General features: G+C 47.0%; 1 protein-coding gene across 1 annotated transcript; it reads left to right on the top strand.

The window, feature by feature from the left end:
• The first annotated feature begins 743 nt into the window (after nt 1-743).
• LOC137547733 (C-X-C motif chemokine 10-like) lies at nt 744-20525 on the top strand. The gene is made up of 4 exons (XM_068271115.1): nt 744-944; nt 1058-1181; nt 2580-2663; nt 20200-20525. The coding sequence occupies exons 1-4, from the start codon at nt 776-778 to the stop codon at nt 20234-20236; spliced, it is 414 nt and encodes a 137-aa protein (XP_068127216.1). The 5' UTR covers nt 744-775; the 3' UTR covers nt 20237-20525.
• The last annotated feature ends 4340 nt before the right edge of the window (nt 20526-24865 follow it).

The raw sequence follows: 24865 nt of genomic DNA, 5'->3' as shown, positions 1-24865 counted from the left end.
CCTGCCCATACCCTATGGATATGAGTTAACAGGGAAATTCATGTTCTCATGCAATTTACATTGCATATAGTTTATGGACAGTGAAATAAAGGCAGAGAGTGGACGAACACAAGAAAGTTAATAGTGAACACATCAAGTTTCCCCTGGGCCCCTTCTGCTCCAGCTGCTATGGCTATTGCTATGCCCCTAGGCACACCGACCTATGTTCTCTTGATTGCTGTGATCACAGTATTGGCTGTGTCATCTCACAGTATTAGGCACTATGTGCATCTGTTTTTAATTACTCCTTTAGGGTGACTTCGCAGTAGTTCTGAAACCAGGAATAAAGGCTCCATTGTATCTGGGAACTGTCTCTGTCGAGAGCGCTGCTTGCTTTTTTGTGGAAGAGCGCTCCAATTACTAGATTATGTTTCTCCATTTAATCCACTGGAGAGTGGAGACCTTTTACCATCTACGGTGGTAAACTAACTAGAAATTGTGGGACAGGAGTGGGGAGGAGGGTTTGCAGAAAAAGGGGGTTTATAGGAATAGTTTATGACTGTGTACTTTATAAGGATGTGTCCTTTAATCCTGCTGAGTAAAGAACATTCTGTTTTACTTTCTGTATGTCACACAGATTTCATGGGAAAGTACCTTCAAGAAAGGATGAGACTGATGGTGGTTTTATGGAAGAAGGGAAACGTCTTCTTAGGCCATGTTTTTGTTTCAGTACTAAACAGAAATAGGAAGGAAGACAGATAACATTGGTTTTTTCCAGTCAGGACATATTAGAATTATGCAATCCTTCACAAATACATATATAGAGAGAATAGATAGAGAAGAAAGCTGCTGGACATCATCACACTGTTCTTCTACATTAGTAAGAGGTCCATCAGCTAACAACATGAATAACAAACACATGGCCATCCTCTGTGTCCTCCTCATCTCTGCTCCTCTCATACAAGGTACAAGCATTTTATGCTATTTTTATACTTTTAAATGATGGAAATTCAGATTATCGGATGTTCTTGATTAGCTATTGTTTATATAGACACTCAACATTTTTTCTTTTTGTTAGGTTTTGCAATCTTTGGAGGGCAACGCTGTTCCTGTAATAAGCTATCTACTCAGCTTAATGTCATGGCGGTAGCAAAACTGGAGGTTTTTCCAAGAAGTTCTTCATGTGAAAACACAGAGTACATGTAAGTAGATGGTGTTCATTTTATCTGAGATGCTTTTGTATTCACTGATCGAATGGTAGACATTGGCCATAACAAGGCATTAAGACCCTTTAACACTTTTTTTGTGTTGTCCTTTCTTTCGTGTCTCGCACAAACGCTGCATCTCATCACAGAAGCAGTGATAGCCCTATGGGGATATCACATTGATTGAAATGCGCTGCAGAGTGGTGGATCCCGTAGTGGCGATGCAGGATCTGCAGTGTGCCGTGTGGGGTTAACCCAGAAGTGAGGCATACTTTCTTTGTAAAGTATGCCTCACTGTATGGTTTCACTGCAGTGGTGTGGCCTTTTGGGACCCTTGCAGTGCGACTGTAGAACAATCTCACTGCAACAGAATGAATAGTGTGAAGGGGCCTAAGACTTCACTTTTCTTTTTGCTTGGTGTGAGGTGACTGATGCAAGCTGATTTATGATTAGAGGTTTTGTGTTGCTGGATGTTTATTGATAGTTTCATATTTTATTAGTAATAAATGAGTTCAAAGTACATAAACTGCAATTTGCAGTGAATATGTGGCTTAAATAAGAAAATAAACTAGGATAAGAGTCGCCAATAATATACTGTATAAAACTTAATATAAACAGTGTGGGCGCAGGGTGAACCCAAAAAACAGCTCACCCTGCTATTGCAAATTTCCCAGCGGCGTAGAGTACTATTCCAGCTTCAGGCTGCAATGGACTCAGGGGTAGGATGCAGTGCAGCTGCCAGATATTGCTGATGGCTGAATGACACAGTTTTCTTTCGTAATTTGGGCTCTGTCGTTTGCCAGAGCCCACATGACCCTTTGAGTGCCGCTATAGTCGTAATTCCCATTGCAGTCTATGTTGGCACCCAAATGTCTGGCGTACAAATGTCCGGCACCCTTTTTACCTGTCTTGAAATATCCACCCTTACTCCAGCTTAAACTGTTTTTAAGTTTTCTTATATATATTGTTGACGTGTCCTATCCCAGTTTATCAGTTCCCCACTTTAGTGGATAGTGAGGGGGGGTGTTACTTTTTCCTTTTTCCTGGACTGCGATGACTTAACAGACCCAAACTAAGTGTGAGGTGGGCTTGTTATCCACCGTTGCTCTATGTTTCTGTTTCAGACGACATCATTTTGTGAGTATTCTCTTAGTATATTCTTAGCTGAAATATACCTTGTTTTGCATCACCCTACTACACCGTAAACGGCTCTCGGTTTGCCCTGTTGTCAAAATAAGAAAATGAACACCTGAGTTACATATACTGTACATGGGATGCATTGACTAAGATGAGTGTGATGAAACAAAGGGGAATCTCTCTTCAGGGTCATTTTTTTAAATCTGAGACATGGAATATCAACATTTTAACATTTCTCTGTAACGTATCTTTCCATAGTGTCACACTGAAAAACTCTGGTGCTAAAAGATGTGTCAGCCCTGGCATAAGAGAAGTAAAGATTCTGCTGAGTGGGAGAAATCGGTATGTTGTACATTTCATACATTTCTACATGAGAAAAAGAGAGAACACCAAGAGCCCAATATAGTGTAGTATGTACTAGTAATGTATAATTGCAAGAGTAATAATATTAATTGAATACTCACAAGCCAGGGTTGCCAATTAGGCAACCACTGTCCAAGCAGGTGGGGAGATTGTCCTGACTAGAAATGGCCCGAACGGTTCGCCGGCGAACGGTTCCAGGCAAACTTCCGGGGGTTCGTGGTTGCGGAGAACCACGAACTTTACCGGAAGTTTGATTCGCCCCCATAGTGCACCATTAGGGTCAACTTTGACTCTCTACATCACAGTCAGCAGACACATTGTAGCCATTCAGGCTACACTCCCTCCTGGAGCCACTCCCCCCCCTTATAAAAGGCAGGCAGCGCTGGCCATTTTGCTCACTCGTGTGCCTGCAGTAAATAGAGAAGGGACAGCTGCTGCAGACTCTCTCATAGGGAAAGATTAGTTAGGCTCTTGTAGGCTTCTTAGCTTGCTCCTTGCTGATTCTTCTTGCTAAAATAGCACCCCACAACAGCTCTTTTGAGAGCTAATCTTGTTCTTGTGATCTATTTTTTTTTCTGTGTGTCCCACTGACACTTGTGTATGAATAGACAGCCTTGATAATTCATACTGTGTGTGCCACTGCCAGGCCCAGCACATTCAGTGACTACCTGTGTGTGTGACAGGTGCACATTACCCATCACTGCATATACCTACCTGTTGTCCACTGTGCACCCACCCACCTACATGAGCTGAGCGCACGCAGTGTCACTGTGCCTGTCCGCTACCTGTCTGTGTGTGACAGGTGCACATTGTAATAACCATCACTGCATATACCTACCTACCTGTTGTTCACAGTACACCCAGTGGACAGTCACTGTTCTGTCATTTAGCTACCTCAGCCCGGCGACCATATGGGCAGGAAAGCCGCCTTTACTTGCACTCTTGTCATGGTGCGCACCAGTCCAGCATGGCCATCACTACGCAAACAGCTGTTTGCGGTGCGTTACGCAGTGAGTTTGGTCTGTCAGTGTGAAGAAGTACTGTAATTACACTCCCTGATTGATGTATACACATGCAAGATGTTTTAAAGCACTTTAGGCCTGCAATTTAGCATTCAATGTGATTTATGCCCTTAAAACGCTGCTTTGCGTCAAATCCAGATTTTTTTCCCGGGACTTTTGGCGTGTATCCCACTCCGCCATGCCCCCCTCCAGGTGTTAGACCCCTTGAAACATCTTTACCATCACTTTTGTGGCCACACACCACACACACCACACACATACACACACACCACACATATACACACACACCACACACATACACACACACCCACAACACATATATACACACACACCCACAACACATATATACACACACACACACACACACACACTACAAAATGCACCCAGTGCGAGAGTGTAAAAATTGCGCCCCCCCCGTGCCGGAGCCAGGTATAGGTGCCTGCAGTATAGGTTAGCTAGGTCTAGTTGCACTCAGTATAGGTAGTGGGCTATAGGTCCCCCCAATATAGGTAGCCAGGCATAGGTGCCCCAGTATAATTGCCCCCAGTATAGATTAGCCAGGTAGGTGCCTCCAGTATAGGTATCCAGTATAGTTCAGGGGCGGACTGGCCAGGGGGGCAATCTCCCCCCAGGACACCTTTCATTCAGTGATTTAGGGTAGGTTTGGTGTCTGGTGTATTGGGGTTTGTTGTAAGGCAATGCTAGCTGATAAAAGTGCAATCAGAGGACAGGCAAGCTGGTAAATATACACAGCATGATGCAGAGCTTGCCTGGAGGGTCCGTGTGCAAACATCTGTCTGGTCTCTCCCCATTGTTATTATGACTGCATGTGTGGATAAGGTGTTATACAAGTTAAAGTTTTTGACAGTCCCTAGAATCCAGGAGGGCTACTTTCTGACTTGTGTGAGAGACTGTCAGGGACAGGAATCCTATTACAGGCAAGTAGCCTCTGTGTGATGTGCAATACAGATAAGCTCTCTGCTCCATCTCAGGCTATTCTCAATTTCTCTCCACTCCTCCTCTCTCTGGGCTAGTGCACGCCAAAATCGCAATAGCAATCGCTAGCAATTTGTGAGTGTGATTTTGTGAAACGATTTTCAGAGCGTTTTTTTAATGAATTGCTCCAAAAAATGCTACATGCAGTGTGTAGCATTTTTTGGAGCAATTCATTAAAAATAGCTCTGAAAATCGCTTCACAAAATCACACTCACAAATTGCTAGCGATTGCTATTGCGATTTTGGCGTGCACTAGCCCAGAGAGGAGGAGAGAAATTGAGAATAGCCTGAGATGGAGCAGAGAGCTTATCTGTATTGCACATCACACAGAGGCTACTTGCCTGTAATAGGACTCCTGTCTAGTGATGGGCGAACAGTGTTCGCCACTGTTCGGGTTCTGCAGAACATCACCCTGTTCGGGTGATGTTCGAGTTCGGCCGAACACCTGACGGTGCTCGGCCAAACCGTTCGGCCACATGGCCGAACTAAGAGCGCATGGCCGAACGTTCCCCGAACGTTCGGCTAGCGCTGTGATTGGCCGAACGGGTCACGTGGTTCGGGCCCGAACGCGCTCTGATTGGCCGAACGGTCACGTGGTTCGGGTAAATAAATACCCGAACCACGTCATATCTCCGCCATTTCTCTGTGGGTTTAGCTTTGGGTAGGCAGGCAGGGTAGTTCGCTCTCCAGCCACGCTAGCCAGGGTCCCCCCCAGTCATTGTGTGTCGCTGCTGGGAACAGTAGTACACCGCTCGCTCAGCCACACTATATAGCATTCTGTTTACTGCCACTCTGTGTACCTCGCTCAGCCACACTATATAGCATTCTGTTTACTGTTCTGTGTCTGCTGGGAATAGTAGTACACCGCTCGCTCAGCCACACTATATAGCATTCTGTTCACTGTTCTGTGTCTGCTGGGAATAGTGGTACACCGCTCGCTCAGCCACACTATATAGCATTCTGTTTACTGTTCTGTGTCTGCTGGGAATAGTGGTACACCGCTCGTTCAGCCACACTATATAGCATTCTGTTTACTGTTCTGTGTCTGCTGGGAATAGTGGTACACCGCTCGCTCACCCACACTATATAGCATTGTGTTTACTGTTCTGTGTCTGCTGGGAATAGTAGTACACCGCTCGCTCAGCCACACTATATAGCATTGTGTGTACTGCCACTCTGTGTACACGGCTCAGCCTGACTATATAGCATTGTGTGTACTGCCACTGTGCACCTCGCTCAGCCACGCTATATATAGCATTGTGTTTACTGCCACTCTGTGTACACCGCTCAGCCAGACTACATAGCATTGTGTGTACTGCCACTCTGTGTACACCGCTCAGCCAGACTCTATAGCATTGTGTGTACTGCCACTCTGTGTACACCGCTCAGCCAGACTATATAGCATTGTGTGTACTGCCACTCTGTGTACACCGCTCAGCCAGACTATATACCATTGTTTACTGACACTCTGTGTACACCGCTCAGCCAGACTATATACCATTGTTTACTGACACTCTGTGTACACCGCTCAGCCAGACTATATACCATTGTTTACTGACACTCTGTGTACACCGCTCAGCCAGACTATATACCATTGTTTACTGACACTCTGTGTACACCGCTCAGCCAGACTATATACCATTGTTTACTGACACTCTGTGTACACCGCTCAGCCAGACTATATACCATTGTTTACTGACACTCGGTGTACACCGCTCAGCCAGACTATATACCATTGTTTACTGACACTCTGTGTACACCGCTCAGCCAGACTATATACCATTGTTTACTGACACTCTGTGTACACCGCTCAGCCAGACTATATACCATTGTTTACTGACACTCTGTGTACACCGCTCAGCCAGACTATATACCATTGTTTACTGACACTCTGTGTACACCGCTCAGCCAGACTATATACCATTGTTTACTGACACTCTGTGTACACCGCTCAGCCAGACTATATACCATTGTTTACTGACACTCGGTGTACACCGCTCAGCCAGACTATATACCATTGTTTACTGACACTCTGTGTACACCGCTCAGCCAGACTATATACCATTGTTTACTGACACTCTGTGTACACCGCTCAGCCAGACTATATACCATTGTTTACTGACACTCTGTGTACACCGCTCAGCCAGACTATATACCATTGTTTACTGCCACTCTGTGTACATGGCTCAGCCAGACTATATAGCATTGTGTGTACTGCCACTCTGTGTACACCGCTCAGCCAGACTATATAGCATTGTTCACTGCCACTCTGTGTACACGGCTCAGCCAGACTATATAGCATTGCGTACTCTGCCAGTCAGTGTGTATATTGCTGGGATCAGTAATACTCCACTCACCGTCAACCACTATATGAGCTCACCATGAGTTCCTCAGAGACCTCCGCTGTGAGCAGCACTCCCAACAACAGCAACAGCCAACGCCCCACGCAAGCTATAACATCCACCCCAGCAGCCAGTGGTCAGCAGCAGCCCTCCCCGGAGGAGAACGTTGTGTCCATCGGTCCGGCGCCAGAGCGATTAATGAGGGCTGCCATTGAGGGGATGATGGGGCCTGATGTGGAGGAGGAGGTCGGGCTCAGGCCAGCATCCCAAGTTAATGTTGAGGACGATGAGGGGTCTGTGACTGTGTCTGGGGATGTTGGGGTGGCAGAGGTGGTGGGTGGGTCAGACTCAGGAGAAGAGTTGTATGATGAGGATGATGATCGGGACCATCTGTATGTGCCTCAGAGTCCGACCCCGGAAAACATGTTGTATCGTGTGTTTAGGTACTAAAATCTGCGTTCCCAGTAGTGTTGGGCGAACAGTGTTCGCCACTGTTCGGGTGCTGCAGAACATCACCCCGTTCGGGGTGACTATATAGCAGACTATATAGCATTGTGTTTACTGCCACTCTGTGTACACGGCTCAGCCACACTATATAGCATTGTGTTTACTGCCACTCTTTGTCTGCTGGGAACAGTAGTACACCGCTCACCCGCCACTGTATAGCATTGTGCTCTGTGTCGCTGCTGGCAATAGTGGTACACCGCTCACCCACCACTGTATAGCATTTCTGTACTGCCACTGTACTGCTGCCAGTCAGCGTGTACTGTAAGGATAAGTGAAATGAGGAAGAAATCCGGTGAAAGAGGGAGGGGCAAGGGAAGAGGTGTTTCCCCTGACGGTTGTGCTGGGGAGCTGTACTCCACGGCGGCGGCCCCCCACAATGACATATGACGAGTTTGAGGAGATGGAAGAGGAGGGTATGGACAATGTGGACATAGACCCAGATTTTGTTTGTGAACGAGAACATCGCCGTCGTAGCAGCAGCACAGATGAGTCTGTTGAAGAACCCACTGCTGCACGAGTTCGCCTTGTGCCACAAGGTAGGCGGCGCGCAATTTCAGGCACCACAAGCGTGGAAGTTCAAGTGAGAGGCAAAAGAGGCGCAAACAGAAATCGCCAGCAAGGCAGGTGCTCCAAATTCTGGGCTTTCTTTGAAGACTGCACTGAGGATGTTACCATGGCGATTTGCAAGGTGTGCAAGACCCGCCTGAGCAGGGGGAAAAGTATTAACAACCTCTCCACCACCAGCATGAGCCGCCACATGCTATCCAAACATCCCACTCTGTGGGCAAACGCGGCAGGACAGGGTACCACCAGCAACACTGCCTCCCTTGGGTTCACCAGACTCACCACCAGACCCGCCTCAGCAGCAGCAGTAGCCCAGCCATTGCGTGGTTCAAAACATTCCAAAAAATCAGATGACGCTGACACTGTCACTTTCCGGAGTAGTGCTCTTGAGGTCTCCCAGTGTTCATCAAACACAACAACCAACAGCCCTTCGTTGTGCAGCCCTACGGTTCAGTTGTCTGTCTCGGAGATGTTTGAGCGCAAGAGGAAATTGCCAGCAAATGACCCCCGGGCCGTGGCAGTAAGAGCCAGCATAGCCAAGCTTCTGGCCTGCGAAATGCTGCCATATCGAGTGGTGGAGACAAACAGCTTCAAGGGCATGATGTCAGTGGCCATCCCACGTTACGTGGTTCCCAGCCGCTACCACTTTGCGCGCTCTGCAGTGCCTGAGTTGCATGAGCACGTGGTCAGCAAAATAACCCGAAGCTTGAAGAATGCCGTTGCCTGCAAGGTTCACGTATCCGCCTCTCCACAGAAAATGCAGACCGTCTGACTCAAATTAAAATGAATCAATCCGGGATTGGAAATGACTACGCAACACTCCAGGACCCCAACCAAGTAACATGACCAATGAACATCTGGGATGGTTTAGCGTTTCCGGTCCCTGTTTATTGAACCTCTCATCTGTATTACATTTATGACTGCATGGCGGCAAAAAGCATTGCTGCTATATCCGCACGCTTTTTGTCCTCATGCAAGGCCTGGGTTGTTGTGTCTCAAAAAGCATGGCCTTCTCCTCCTGCGCCTGCTCCTGTTCCATCACGTGTGCTGCTGCTGCTGGGTTAGCGTTTCCGGTCCCTGTTTATGGAACCTCTCATCTGTATTACATTTATGACTGCATGGCGGCAAAAAGCATTGCTATATCCGCACGCTTTTTGTCCTCATGCAAGGCCTGGGTTGCGTCTCAAAAAGCGTGGCCTTCTCCTCCTGCGCCTCCTCCTGTTCCATCACGTGTGCTCTGTGCTGCTGCTGCTGCTGGGTTAGCGTTACCGGTCCCTGTTTATTGAACCTCTCATCTGTATTACATTTATGACTGCATGGCGGCAAAAAGCATTGCTATATCCGCACGCTTTTTGTCCTCATGCAAGGCCTGGGTTGCGTCTCAAAAAGCGTGGCCTTCTCCTCCTGCGCCTCCTCCTGTTCCATCACGTGTGCTCTGTGCTGCTGCTGCTGCTGGGTTAGCGTTACCGGTCCCTGTTTATTGAACCTCTCATCTGTATTACATTTATGACTGCATGGCGGCAAAAAGCATTGCTATATCCGCACGCTTCTTGTCCTCATGCAAGGCCTGGGTTGTTGTGTCTCAAAGCGTAGCCTTCTCCTCCTGCGCCTCCTCCTGTTCCATCATGTGTGCTCTGTGCTGCTGCTGCTGCTGCTGGGTTAGCGTTACCGGTCCCTGTTTATTGAACCTCTTATCTTTATTACATTTATGACTGCATGGCGGTAAAAAGCATGCTATCTGCACGCTTCTTGTCCTCATGCAAGGCCTGGGTTGTTGTGTCTCAAAGCGTGGCCTTCTCCTCCTGCGCCTCCTCCTGTTCCGTCACGTGTGCTCTGTGCTGCTGCTGCTGCTGGGTTAGCGTTACCGGTCCCTGTTTATTGAGCCTCTTCTCTTTATTACATTTATGACTGCATGGCGGCAAAAAGCATTGCTGCTATATCCGCACGCTTCTTGTCCTCATGCAAGGCCTGGGTTGTTGTGTCTCAAAAAGCGTGGCCTTCTCCTCCTGCGCCTCCTCCTGTTCCATCACGTGTGCTGCTGCTGCTGCTGGGTTAGCGTTACCGGTCCCTGTTTATTGAACCTCTTATCTTTATTACATTTATGACTGCATGGCGGTAAAAAGCATGCTATCCGCACGCTTCTTGTCCTCATGCAAGGCCTGGGTTGTTGTGTCTCAAAAAGCGTGGCCTTCTCCTCCTGCGCCTCCTCCTGTTCCATCACGTGTGCTGCTGCTGCTGCTGGGTTAGCGTTACCGGTCCCTGTTTATGGAACCTCTTCTCTTTATTACATTTATGACTGCCTGGCGGTAAAAACCATGTTACCTGTGCAAAGAAACATGACATTTTCAGCATTTAAAAGACAATTTTTCCTTTGAAACTTTACAATCAATTTTCTCAAAAACTATAAGCTCTTTTTGCTAAATTTTTTTCCCTCTTGTACCCACTCCCAAGGTGCACATACCCTGTAAATTTGGGGTATGTAGCATGTAAGGAGGCTTTACAAAGCACAAAAGTTCGGGTCCCCATTGACTTCCATTATGTTCGGAGTTCGGGTCGAACACCCGAACATCGCGGCCATGTTCGGCCTGTTCGGCCCGAACCCGAACATCTAGATGTTCGCCCAACACTACTCCTGTCCCTGACAGTCCCTCACACAAGTCAGAAAGCAGCCCTCCTGGAGTCTAGGGACTGTCAAAAACTTTTCAACTTGTATAACACCTTACCTACACATGCAGTCATAATAACAATGGGGAGAGACCAGACAGATGTTTGCCCACAGACCCTTCAGGCAAGCTCTGCATCATTCATGCTGTGTATATTTGCCAGCTTGCCTGTCTTCTGATTGCACTTTTATCAGCTAGCCTCAAGTTTCACATTGCCTTACAACAAACCCAAATACACCAGACACCAGACCTGCCCTAAATCACTGAATGAAAGGTGGCCTGGGGGGAGATTGCCCCCCTTCCCCCCTGGCCAGTCAGTGTAGCTGTATACAGTGCTTCCCTGAACTAATTACTTTGCAGTCCCCTGGGGAGAGGGAGGGAGAGTTCACAGCACCCTTTGGCTGTCTGCGCTCAGGGTTGCCGCACGGCTGCACGGCCCCTAGAAACGGGTATGCACACACACACACACACATACACACCACACACATACACACACCACACACATCACACACACCACACACATCACACACCACACACATACACACACCACACACATCACACACATACACACACCACACACACATACACACACCACACACCACACATACATACACACACACACACCACACATACATACACACACACACACACACCACACATACATACACATACATACACACACACACACACCACACATACACACCACACACATACACACACCACACATACACACCACACACATACACACCACACACATACACATACACACACCACACATACACACACCACACATACACATACACACACACACACACACACATACACACCTCATACACATACATACACACACACACACACACATACACACCTCATACACATACACACACACACACACACACACACACACACACACACACACACACACACACACACACACACACACACACATACACACCTCATACACATACACACACACACACACACACACACACACACACACACACACATACACACCTCATACACATACACACACACACACACACACACACACACATCACTAGTTGCCACTGGAATTCTCTTGTCCCAATCACTTAATATAACCAGACATAAGCCAGGGAGTGGGGTTTTTGGCATTACTGCCACAAAGAATAACAGGTGTGATATTGGAAACGCCTTGTCGCATGCTGTGTCAAAGCTGGATTCTAATGACAGCACTTTGTGGGGAGGGGAAAGACAAGCAGTAGACTATTGAACCCAGTATTTTGTAATAATCACCACCAAGCAGGCAAATGTAGGCAGCACAGCATTCTGTAAAGTATCCAGCATGTATTCCATAGCACAAAGCATGTTGGGTGATGCCACAGTGGGTCCACTTTATTACGATAAACAAAACAAGATAGTGCATACATACTGTAAGTGTACAGGTAGTCCCCGACTTATGAACGCCCGACTTACGAACGACCCACCGATACGAACGGCATGGATTCTGTGTTTCCATGGGAACAAGTAAAAAAAAAATGTTTTAAATTGGACTTGGCTTTTAAACTTGTATAAGCAGGTACAGAGGGCAGAGGTGACACAGAGGGAGACACAGGGGGCACAGGCGGGCACAGAGGAGATACAGGGGACAGAAATGGCACAGTGTTCCAACTTAAGAACAGATTCAGGTTAAGAACAAACCTACAGTCCCTATCTCATTCGTTAACCGGGGACTACCTGTATGTACTATACTGTTATGCTTAACTGAAAAAAAAGACTTGCAGTGGCCATGAAAATATTGTCAGTTAAAGCATGATTTGTTTAATGGGATTAATATTGCATACTTTACGGAATGGTGTGCGACACTCATTTGTCCACTGCTAACATTTCTGGCTGTTCTCTTGGGAGCAAAATAATAGGTGGCCTTTGGTCTAATAATTCTGCTATCCTTTAAAGTAAAGCTTTCTCTTTATCATATCCAAACAATTTCCTTATAAAATAAAGCTTGGTGTATTTGCCTTCTTAAAACAGTAGGAAATCTGCAATAATTCAGCTATAAGTGAACATTTGTGGTTACCCACAATGCACTACTACTGAATATGCAAATTATCCCTTTTCGCCCTTGGTAAGCAAAGCAAGCATCCAGAACCACTGGTGTATAACTAGTGTTGGGCGAACATCTAGATGTTCGGGTTCGGGCCGAACAGGCCTGAACATAGCCGCAATGTTCGGGTGTTCGAGTCGAACTCCAAACATAATGGAAGTCAATGGGGACCCGAACTTTCGTGCTTTGTAAAGCCTCCTTACATGCTACATACCCCAAATTTACAGGGTATGTGCACCTTGGGAGTGGGTACAAGAGGAAAAAAAATTAGCAAAAAGAGCTTATAGTTTTTGAGAAAATCGATTTTAAAGTTTCAAAGGGAAAACTGTCTTTAAAATGCGGGAAATGTCTGTTTTCTTTGCACAGGTAGCATGCATTTTGCCGCCATGCAGTCATAAATGTAATACAGATAAGAGGTTCCAGGAAAAGGGACCGGTAACGCTAACCCAGCAGCAGCACACGTGATGGAACAGGAGGAGGCGCAGGAGGAGAAGACCACGCTTTGAGACACAACAACCCAGGCCTTGCATGAGGACAAGAAGCGTGCGGATAGCATGCATTTTGCCGCCATGCAGTCATAAATGTAATACAGATAAGAGGTTCCAGGAAAAGGGACCGGTAACGCTAACCCAGCAGCAGCACACGTGATGGAACAGGAGGAGGCGCAGGAGGAGAAGGCCACGCTTTGAGACACAACAACCCAGGCCTTGCATGAGGACAAGAAGCGTGCGGATAGCATGCATTTTGCCGCCATGCAGTCATAAATGTAATACAGATAAGAGGTTCCATAAAAAGGGACCGGCAACGCTAACCCAGCAGCAGCACACGTGATGGAACAGGAGGAGGATGGCGCAGGAGGAGAAGGCCACGCTTTGAGACACAACAACCCAGGCCTTGCATGAGGACAAGAAGCGTGCGGATAGCAATTTGCATTTTGTCGGCATGCAGTCATAAATGTAATACAGATGAGAGGTTCAATAAACAGGGACCGGAAACGCTAACCCATCACAGATGTTCATTGTTTATGTTACTTGGTTGGGGTCCGGGAGTGTTGCGTAGTCGTTTCCAATCCAGGATTGATTCATTTTAATTTGAGTCAGACGGTCTGCATTTTCTGTGGAGAGGCGGATACGCCGATCTGTGACTAAGCCTCCGGCAGCACTGAAACAGCGTTCCGACATAACGCTGGCTGCCGGGCAAGCCAGCACCTCTATTGCGTACATTGCCAGTTCGTGCCAGGTGTCTAGCTTCGATACCCAATAGTTGAAGGGTGCAGATGGATTGTTCAACACAGCTACGCCATCTGACATGTAGTCCTTGACCATCTTCTCCAGGCGATCGGTGTTGGAGGTGGATCTGCACGCTTGCTGTTCTGTGGGCTGCTGCATGGGTGTCAGAAAATTTTCCCACTCCAAGGACACTGCCGATACCATTCCCTTTTGGGCACTAGCTGCGGCTTGTGTTGTTTGCTGCCCTCCTGGTCGTCCTGGGTTTGCGGAAGTCAGTCTGTCGGCGTACAACTGGCTAGAGGAGGGGGAGGATGTCAATCTCCTCTCTAAAGTCTCCACAAGGGCCTGCTGGTATTCTTCCATTTTGACCTGTCTGACTCTTTCTTCAAGCAGTTTTGGAACATTGTGTTTGTACCGTGGATCCAGAAGGGTATAAACCCAGTAATTGGTGTTGTCCAGAATGCGCACAATGCGTGGGTCGCGTTCAATGCAGTCTAGCATGAATTGAGCCATGTGTGCCAGAGTCCTGCCAGAATCCTCATCATCCTCTTGTGAGCGTTGTGATAGTTGTTGTGATGCATCATAGTCGTCACCTTCTTCCTGGTCTGCTTCTGCTGACCATTCGCGCTGAATTGTGGAAGTCCAACGTGCACTGCTCTGGCCCTCGTCAGTGGTGGCAGGAAATTCCTGCTCCAACTCCAGCTGTTCCTCCGCCTCTTCTTCGTCATAGCTGCTGGGGCCAGCGTTTCCTGAGGCGGATGGCCTGATGTTGGTATCATCACGCTGATCATTTTCTCCTTCAGATTCCCCCAGTTGCATCATGACAGCTGTTTCCTTGATTTTGAACATTGACTTCTTCAGTAAACACAGCAGTGGTATGGTAATGCTGACTAAAGAGTTGTCACTGCTCACAAGCAACGTGGATTGCTCAAAATTTTGGAGGACTTGGCAGAGGTCCAACATGTTGGCCCAATCGGATCCACAGAAGCTTGGCAGCTGTCCGGATGCGCCTCGGTACTGCGCCGTCGTGTACTGGACCACTGCACACTTCTGCTCGCAAAAGCGGGCTAGCATGTGCAGCGTAGAATTCCAGCGCGTAGGGACATCACACAGCAAGCGATGGTGGGGGAGATTGAAGCGCTCCTGCATCTTGGCAAGTGCCCCCGAAGCAGTACTGGAATTTCTACAATGTTTGGCCACTCGTCGCACCTTCAACAGAAGATCGGCCACGCCTGGGTATGTCCTCAGGAACCGCTGAACTACTAGGTTCATCATGTGCGCCAGGCAAGGGATGTGTGTCAGCTTAGCCAACCTTAAAGCGCGAATGAGATTACTCCCATTATCACACACAACCATGCCCGGTTTCAGGTCCAGCGGTGCCAGCCACAAATCCATCTGTTCCTTTATTCCCCTCCAAATTTCCTCCCCTGTGTGCTGCTTATCCCCAAGGCAGATCAGCTTCAGCAACACTTGCTGACGCATGCCAACAGCTGTGCTGCACTGCTTCCACGATCCTACTGCTGCTGGGTTAGCGTTTCCGGATGAGGTACAGCTTTGAGATGCGTTGGAGGAGAAGGAGTCAGAGAGGTAGGTGCTGCTGTTGTTATCCAGTGGGAGGGACGGCGGTGCAGCTGTTTGCAGCGTGGGCAACACCCGCGCCGTAGCAGGTGAGGAATCGCTGCCAGGCTCCACAAGGTTCACCCAGTGCGCGGTAAGGGAGATGTATCGACCCAGGCCGAACGCACTCGTCCAGGTGTCAGTGGTGAGGTGAACCTTGCAGGCAACGGCATTCTTCAAGCTTCAGGTTATTTTGCTGACCACGTGCTCATGCAACTCAGGCACTGCAAAGCGCAAAGTGGTAGTGGCTGGGAACCACGTAACGTGGGATGGCCTCTGACATCGTGCCCTTGAAGCTGTTTGTCTCCACCACTCGATATGGCAGCATTTCGCAGGCCAGAAGCTTGGCTATGCTGGCTGTTAGTGCCACGGCCCGGGGGTCATTTGCTGGCAATTTCCTCTTGCGCTCAAGCATCTCCGAGACAGACAACTGAACCGTAGGGCTGCACACTGAACGGCTGTTGGTTGTTGTGTTTGATGACTGGGAGACCTCAAGAGCACTATTCCGGAAAGTGACAGTGTCAGCGTCGTCTGATGTTTGTGAATGTTGTTGTGAACCACGCAATGGCTGGGCTACTGCTGCTGCTGAGGAGGGTCTGGTGGTGAGTCTGGTGACCCCAAGGGAGGCAGTGTTGCTGGTACCCTGTCCTGGCGCCCACAGAGTGGGATGCTTGGATACCATGTGGCGGGTCATGCTGGTGGTGGAGAGGTTGTTAATATGTTTCCCCCTGCTCAGGCGGGTCTTGCACACCTTGCAAATCACCATGGTACCATCCTCACTGCAGTCTTCAAAGAAGGGCCAGACTTTGGAGCACCTGCCTTGCTGGCGATTTCTGTTTGCGCCTCTTTTGCGTCTCACTTGAACTTCCACGCTTGTGGTGCCTGAAATTTCGCGCCGCCTACCTTGTGGCACAAGGCAAACTCGTGCAGCAGTGGGTTCTTCAACAGACTCATCTGTGCTGCTACGACGGCGATGTTCTCCTTCACATACAAAATCTGGGTCTCTGTCAATATTGTCCATACCCTCCTCCTCTTCCATCTCCTCAAACTCGTCATATGTGACTGTGGGCCGCCGCCGTGGAGTAGAGCTCCCCACAACAACCTCTGCGCAGCACACTCCAACGTCGTCTTCAAGATCTTCTCGAAAGACCTCCTGCAATTGAAACCCCTCCTGCCCAACTTACTCTGGGATTTGGGTTTCAAAGTCCTCCTCGGACTCGCCTTGCATTTCAGTGCGCGCTGCATTTCCCACAGTCAAATCCGGGCACAACATTTCTGGCTGTTCCATTGACATTTGAAAGGTGAAAGTTTGTTGGGCTGGGAATAGCTCCTGCGAATACCCCATTGTGTCCTGAGGAAATTCTTCAGACTGGTTATTTGGCAGTTGTGTGCGTGGTGTCGCTGCCGGTTGTGTCAGCTTTGTGCCCACTGGCTCCTTGTAACTGGCTGAGGACTCGGACCTCGTGCGTGATGTGCTGGTGCTGCTTAACCCACTGCTGGACGCTTGAGAGGTCATCCAATTAATTATCTGGTCCTGTTCTTTTGGATTTGTGAGGGTTGATTTCCTGGACAACATGGGCGGTATTGAGTGGGTTTTCTTCGGTGCTCCACTGTGGCCTGAACGTGAACCGTCAGGGGGAATACCTCTTCCCTTGCCCCTCCCTCTTTCACAGGATTTCTTCTTCATTTCACTTATCCTTAAAGTACACGCTGACTGGCAGCAGTACAGTGGCAGTACAGAAATGCTATACAGTGGCGGGTGAGCGGTGTACTACTGTTCCCAGCAGAGACACAGAGTGGCAGTAAACACAATGCTATATAGTGTGGGTGAGCGGTGTACTACTGTTTCCAGCAGCGACACAGAGCACAATGCTATACAGTGGTGGGTGAGCGGTGTACTACTGTTCCCAGCAGAGACACAGAGTGGCAGTAAACACAATGCTATACAGTGGTGGGTGAGCGGTGTACTACTATTCCCAGCAGCGACACAGAGCGCAATGCTATACAGTGGTGGGTGAGCGGTGTACTACTGTTCCCAGCAGAGACACAGAGTGGCAGTAAACACAATGCTATACAGTGGTGGGTGAGCGGTGTACTACTATTCCCAGCAGCGACACAGAGCGCAATGCTATACAGTGGTGGGTGAGCGGTGTACTACTGTTCCCAGCAGAGACACAGAGTGGCAGTAAACACAATGCTATATAGTGTGGGTGAGCGGTGTACTACTGTTCCCAGCAGCGACACAGAGCACAATGCTATACAGTGGTGGGTGAGCGGTGTACTACTGTTCCCAGCAGAGACACAGAGTGGCAGTAAACACAATGCTATACAGTGGTGGGTGAGCGGTGTACTACTATTCCCAGCAGTGACACAGAGCGCAATGCTATACAGTGGTGGGTGAGCGGTGTACTACTGTTCCCAGCAGAGACACAGAGTGGCAGTAAACACAATGCTATATAGTGTGGGTGAGCGGTGTACTACTGTTCCCAGCAGCGACACAGAGCACAATGCTATACAGTGGTGGGTGAGCGGTGTACTACTGTTCCCAGCAGAGACACAGAGTGGCAGTAAACACAATGCTATATAGTGTGGGTGAGCGGTGTACTACTGTTCCCAGCAGCGACACAGAGCACAATGCTATACAGTGGTGGGTGAGCGGTGTACTACTGTTCCCAGCAGAGACACAGAGTGGCAGTAAACACAATGCTATATAGTGTGGGTGAGCGGTGTACTACTGTTCCCAGCAGCGACACAGAGCACAATGCTATACAGTGGTGGGTGAGCGGTGTACTACTATTCCCAGCAGCGACACAGAGCACAATGCTATACAGGGTGAGTGGTGTACTACTGTTCCCAGCAGAGACACAGAGCACAATGCTATACAGTGGTGGGTGAGCGGTGTACTACTGTTCCCAGCAGAGACACAGAGTGGCAGTAAACACAATGCTATATAGTGTGGGTGAGCGGTGTACTACTGTTCCCAGCAGCGACACAGAGCACAATGCTATACAGTGGTGGGTGAGCGGTGTACTACTGTTCCCAGCAGAGACACAGAGTGGCAGTAAACACAATGCTATACAGTGGTGGGTGAGCGGTGTACTACTATTCCCAGCAGCGACACAGAGCGCAATGCTATACAGTGGTGGGTGAGCGGTGTACTACTGTTCCCAGCAGTGACACAGAGTGGCAGTAAACACAATTCTATATAGTGTGGGTGAGCGGTGTACTACTATTCCCAGCAGCGACACAGAGCACAATGCTATACAGTGGTGGGTTAGCGGTGTACTACTGTTCCCAGCAGAGACACAGAGTGGCAGTAAACACAATGCTATATAGTGTGGGTGAGCGGTGTACTACTATTCCCAGCAGCGACACAGAGCACAATGCTATACAGGGTGAGCGGTGTACTACTGTTCCCAGCAGAGACACAGAGTGGCAGTAAACACAATGCTATATAGTGTGGGTGAGCGGTGTACTACTGTTCCCAGCAGCGACACAATGACTGGTGGGACCCTGGCTAGCCTGGCTGGAGAGAGAACTACCCTGCCTGCCTACCCAAAGCTAAACCCACAGACAAATGGCGGAGAAATGACGTGGATCGGGTATTTATTTACCCGAACCACGTGACCCGTTCGGCCAATCAGAGCGCGTTCAGGTCCGAACCACGTGACCCGTTCGGCCAATCACAGCGCTAGCCGAACGTTCGGGTAACGTTCGGCCATATGGCCCAACAGTTTGGCCGAACACCATCAGGTGTTCGGCCAAACTCGAACATCACCCGAACAGGGTGATGTTCTGCAGAACCCGAACAGTGGCGAACACTGTTCGCCCAACACTATGTATAGCAAGCCTATAGCTTTAAATTTTACACAGCCATATCAAACCCACATGTAAAATAAGATAGAGAAAATATTACTTTCTTTGAATATAGCTGCGGGAAGCTCTGGCACATTACTATATCCTAGGTTGCGTTGGCGCACTGCGCTACACACTGAGTGCTGAAACTAGGCGCCGCACATCAGTAATGTCATACTGCGCAGGTGCGTAAGGGTAATTCAGGTTCACCCGGACCCCAAAATACATCTCCCTCTGAGTTTCTTGGAGGTGGTATAATTTTTTACACCGCTGGGGATTTTTAGTGGTAGCAGGGAAACACATTATTCAGCTCACCCTGTGCCCGGCTCACCAGAGGCTTACATATACGTATGCACATACACATCCAATTTTGATTGGTCAATGACTGGCCAATTTTACCTCTTGCATGTAGAAGATTTTGGATATTATTGTAAATATATTTATAATAAAATAATATTATAAAATTGAAGGTGTGCAGTAGGATATTGTTGTTCAGTCAAAGACTACAGAAATCTCCTGATTCAAACAATCTAAGTTTAATTCATTATCTGTGAGAAGTAATAAAAGTAACACTTTACTGTAGGAATATTCATATAGCCACTTTATGTTTTATGAACTCTTTTTTTCCCTCCTCTAGATTTCTGAAACACATTCCAGTGATAAGACACTCATGAGTGTTCTGACAAGAGAAGAAGAGATAATCACAAGATATTTGGATAATGAATGCCATCTTCCATGCTACCATGTTACTGTGGATAACTGGACATGACTGCCAACTGACGGAGATCTTTCATATTTATCTGTAATAGTCTAAGGGCCCAATCCCATTCACTTTTTTTCCAACGTTTTCTCCTAGGTTATATTTCACGTTATCAATAAAATGCCTTTTAAGCCACCAGCAAGTAAAAAAAATACTCAGAATAATGTGGACAGTACCTTTTCAAGTACTTTTTGGTACTTTTCTAGTTGCAGAGTGCATAAAAGTTATTTTAAACAGAAGATGAAAATTATCTCCTAGGAGAAAACTTAGGAGAAAAAGTAAACTGAGTTAGTCTCAGCACTGTATGGTTGTCGAAGCAAATGGTTAGTGTATAGCAATCAACTTCACTGAACAAACTACTCAAATAGGTGTAATGGTGACCACTATTGATCCAATATTTTTTATCCAATCTTACCATTTCTATGTACAGTAATATAAGGTAACTGCCTGAAATATCCATTCAGTATATTCACTCAATTTACCCTTATACTACATAGATTTGGTAAGATTGGATGAAAGAGATTGGATCATTAGTGGCCACTTTTAGGGGTCAAACTCACTAGCAGCATTTTCTAAACCCCTGGTACACACTAGCAGTACAATACTAAGCTGGCTACTAACGGTCCAATTTCTAGTGAAAAATCGTTCGAGCGATCAGAAATTCTGATCGGATTGGTTGTAAATAATCTCCATTGGTGGACACAATCGATTATGAACGAGTGAAAAAAATGTCGCCCGAATGAATTTTCGTCGAACGAAAATTTGGATTTTCTTGGTGGTCGTGATAGATGGGAAGCAAAGATTGGTTAGTTGATGGTGTAGTGAACGATTTTTCGTCCGATCATAATTTCTGATCGCTCGAACGATTTTTCGCTAGAAATTGGACCGTTAGTGCCCAGCTAAGCCATATCTAGGAGCTTGTGATTGTAAAAGCACTTAGAAAAGGCTGCAAGTGGGTTTGAGCCCTGATGCTGGGAATACACGGGTCGATCCGGCGGCCGATTAGCTGCCGGATCGACCCCAGCCGCGTCCCCGCTCGTCCGCGCGGATTGATTGCCGCTCGTCCCCGCCGGTGCTTTCTTATCAGTGCTCGATTCCCTGCCATTGTCCGCCGGCCGGGATCGAGCGGGCGGGAGTCGAGCGGCTTGATCGGGCCAGCTGAATATTATCAGCTGGCCGGATCAGCTGGTCGATACACTGTACAGAAACGTACCGTGTATCCCCCGCATAAGGCGCATCCGACATTGAAAACCTGCTTACGCCATGTACTTTGTTGTGTTCTAAACTATATGACGTTCCAAAAGGACAGATTTGCTACTGACAGAATTATTTATTAATTTAAGTAAAATGCACTGCTATTAGTAAGTGAATTTATAGTTTACTGCCTTCTTAGATTGGTAATTGAAGGAGTTAAATATTAGCAATGATAAACAAAACTACGGTACATATGAATGTACTGTATATATTCAAGTGCTGTATATCGGGTACATGTAGATATAAATTCATACATCTACAATATTTTTGATAAAATGGTACACTTTATTTTTATACTAAAAAATATTTTAAAATGTTAACTAATCATATCATTATTTACTGTAGTTCTGTCTGCATTTTAGGGAAAGGCTATACTTCTTAAAATATTTGTATAGTCCATCTTGTTTTATTATATTTTTTGTTGCCAAATACTGTTGTGTAGTTAATATTTTAGAGGAATAAACGTGATGGAGTCTAGTAGCCCATTTTGTATACCGATACTTTTTTTTATTGCCTATAATGATGATGATTTAATGCTTAATAAACTCCAACTCTGGATGTACTGACTTAAATGGGCTAATTAGTAGGGGGTGGGGGGGAGAATAAATGTTATTTCATGTGTTATATTGATTGCACCAAGATATTATTCACAGATTTGAAGAATATATGCAATTTTCAAGCCACTATGTCTCCTAGGGGGAGGGTGGGGGCAAATATACATTGGGAGAAGACAAAATCCTTGCAGATATTACCTTTGGTGGGGATTTAACTTATGATTCTGCGTCCTTGTTATTTTGTGATCAGCTTACCTACAATCCCTAGTTTTCGGCTCAGCTTGCTGCCAAGCAGTATGTTCCGTTCCATGAAGAGGGGAGGAGTCAGAATGAGAAGAAAGTGTCCCAATGTGTGGGGAAGCTGGGACACATCTTAGCAAATGAATATTTTTGAACTTACAGGATTAGTGATGGTAAGGCCAATGACACCAGAGGACATTTGTACACATATTGGCCTCGATTCATAAAAGTGCTGTCGGTAAGGTAAAGTCGAGCGGGGAAACACCGCTGTCGGTATTTCCGCCTTCAGGGTGGTAATTCATAAAAATGTTGCTAGTTGTGACAGGCGTGCGGAGATATTCCGCTGTAGGCAGGCGTTAGGCTGTCGGGAGACATGCGGAAACAGGAGAAGCAGGCGGAATCCCTCCGTGCCGTGTTCTCTCTGCAGCTGCTTGGGAGGTCTGTCCCATTCACTGCACTGTATTCCGCACGCTTCTCGCCACATCAGATGTAGCGGTAATACCCGTCCGCATACCGCTACCTCTAATCTTTATGAATTGACTACTTGTTACTTTTGCTATGATAATCATCGCGCAAGGCGGTGATTTATCACTCTGCTCGCGAATGTCGGCTTTTCATGCGGAAAAAGCCTTTATGAATACAGATTTTGCTGTGTGGTCGGTAAAGTGAGTCGTTTTCAGCATTTCCGAATGCCGGAATGCTTTATGAATCGAGGCCATTGTAGTAGACATCCACCCAAAATGTGTGCCTGTAGAATTTGAACTGAAAGAGTTTCCACTGGGCTAGGTGGAGAAATAAGGTTGGGTCTTTACAATCAGGTCTTGTTTAATGAAATGCTACATCTACTCTAATGCTGGGAAGACACCATAAGACCTTTTGGAAGATAGATGGTTCAATAGATAATTTTCAACAGGTCCGATCTGATTTCTGATCGATTTCTCATAGAAGTGAATGGAAAACGATTGGTAAAAACGATCGAAAAAAACGTTCGGACAGCAAATCTGATGAAAAATGTCATTGTGTATTCCCAGCATTAGAGCAAAACAATTACTATGGGTTCATCTGTGTCAGACCGCACAATCACTGGAGATCTTTGCTATATACTCACATGGCAGTCAATGCTTCTCCTCCTTATTACCCCTTCACTCATGGTTGGCTTTGGATGTATTGCCTGGCAAGCTTTCACTCTACAGGGAGACAGAGGGAGGGCCTCTGGCCAGCAGCCACACAATTTAGTGGGTTGGCAAGGGGCACATGAGGCTACTTCATGGCGGGGGGGGGGGAGGACATCAGGCTACTACATTGGGGGGTTAGGGGACATCTGGCTATGGGACATATGGGTTTTGCTAAGGAGGGGCTTCCAGCTGGCAGATTTTTGCTAAATATATTTAAGCCCCTGCTTCCTGAAATTGCTACATAGACCTGAGCACCACAGGATGCAGTCTACAGCAGTGAGGACATCCATTAAAATCCTAACCCCGGTCTGCACTGGGGTGATCATATATGGAGCGGGAGTTAGTAGGGATGTTAGCAGGGCCGGATTTCTGGCAAGGCCACATAGGCCATGGCCTAGGGCACCAGAAGTTTAGGGGGCGGCTCAGTGAGGGGCAGGAAAGCTGTTCTATGCAGTCATCCCTATCTACAAGAACAGCTTTAACCTTTGAACTCTCTGTCCTGTACTTGTGCCGTCCCTGCAAGACCTGTAAGCTCTATCCTGCAGGTATACATCAGCCTAACTCTCATGGTGACGCAATGGGTCCATCATTAATGAGATGGCAAGCATAACATAGAATTTCAAAACATAACTTATAATCTATACACATATTACTAAAATAGCTATTGTCTGTGACACCAATGATGGAAAGTAAGAAGAATTCTCATTGGGGCACACAGAGATAACAACCATACAGATGGTATAGTTGGCCTTGGGCGGTAAAAAGTACAAATCCGGCCCTGGATGTTAGTATGTAGCTAAATCCTATTGAGACTTACTAGTGCTCAGTGGAAACCAATTTGTGACAGCACCTACTGCTGTTCAGGTAGTACCGTATTTTTCGGACTATAAGACGCTCCGGACCATAAGACGCACCTAGGTTTAGAGGAGAAAAAAACAGGAAAAAAAATATACTAAACCTGATGCGTCCATGGTGCAGGGCGTCTTGTGGAGTTTCTCCCCCTGAGCTCCTAAGGTCAGTGAGTTGAGTCAGGCTAGGCTGAATTCACCAATTATGGTATAATATATCAATTAATAATACATTAGAGCAGCTTAAAAAAACAATTAAGTGCAAAGTGCAGTTAGTGCATATAATAAGAGCTGAAACCAGGTAAATGGAGAGAACACCTTAAAAAAACAATACCACCATGTTTGATAAGTACTGTTGTGAATAAAATAACATTTATTATATAATGTATAAGTAAAAAGAATGGAGCAGTGAAGTGAGAGACCATGTGCTGGGAAATGCTGCTTGCTAGCAAGAATTAAAAAGTAAAATTAG

Source organism: Hyperolius riggenbachi, chromosome 1 (assembly GCF_040937935.1).
Source record: "Hyperolius riggenbachi isolate aHypRig1 chromosome 1, aHypRig1.pri, whole genome shotgun sequence".
Taxonomy (NCBI): domain Eukaryota; kingdom Metazoa; phylum Chordata; class Amphibia; order Anura; family Hyperoliidae; genus Hyperolius; species Hyperolius riggenbachi.
The sequence above is the reverse complement of the archived record's forward strand: the minus strand, read 5'-3'. Positions and strand labels throughout refer to the sequence as shown.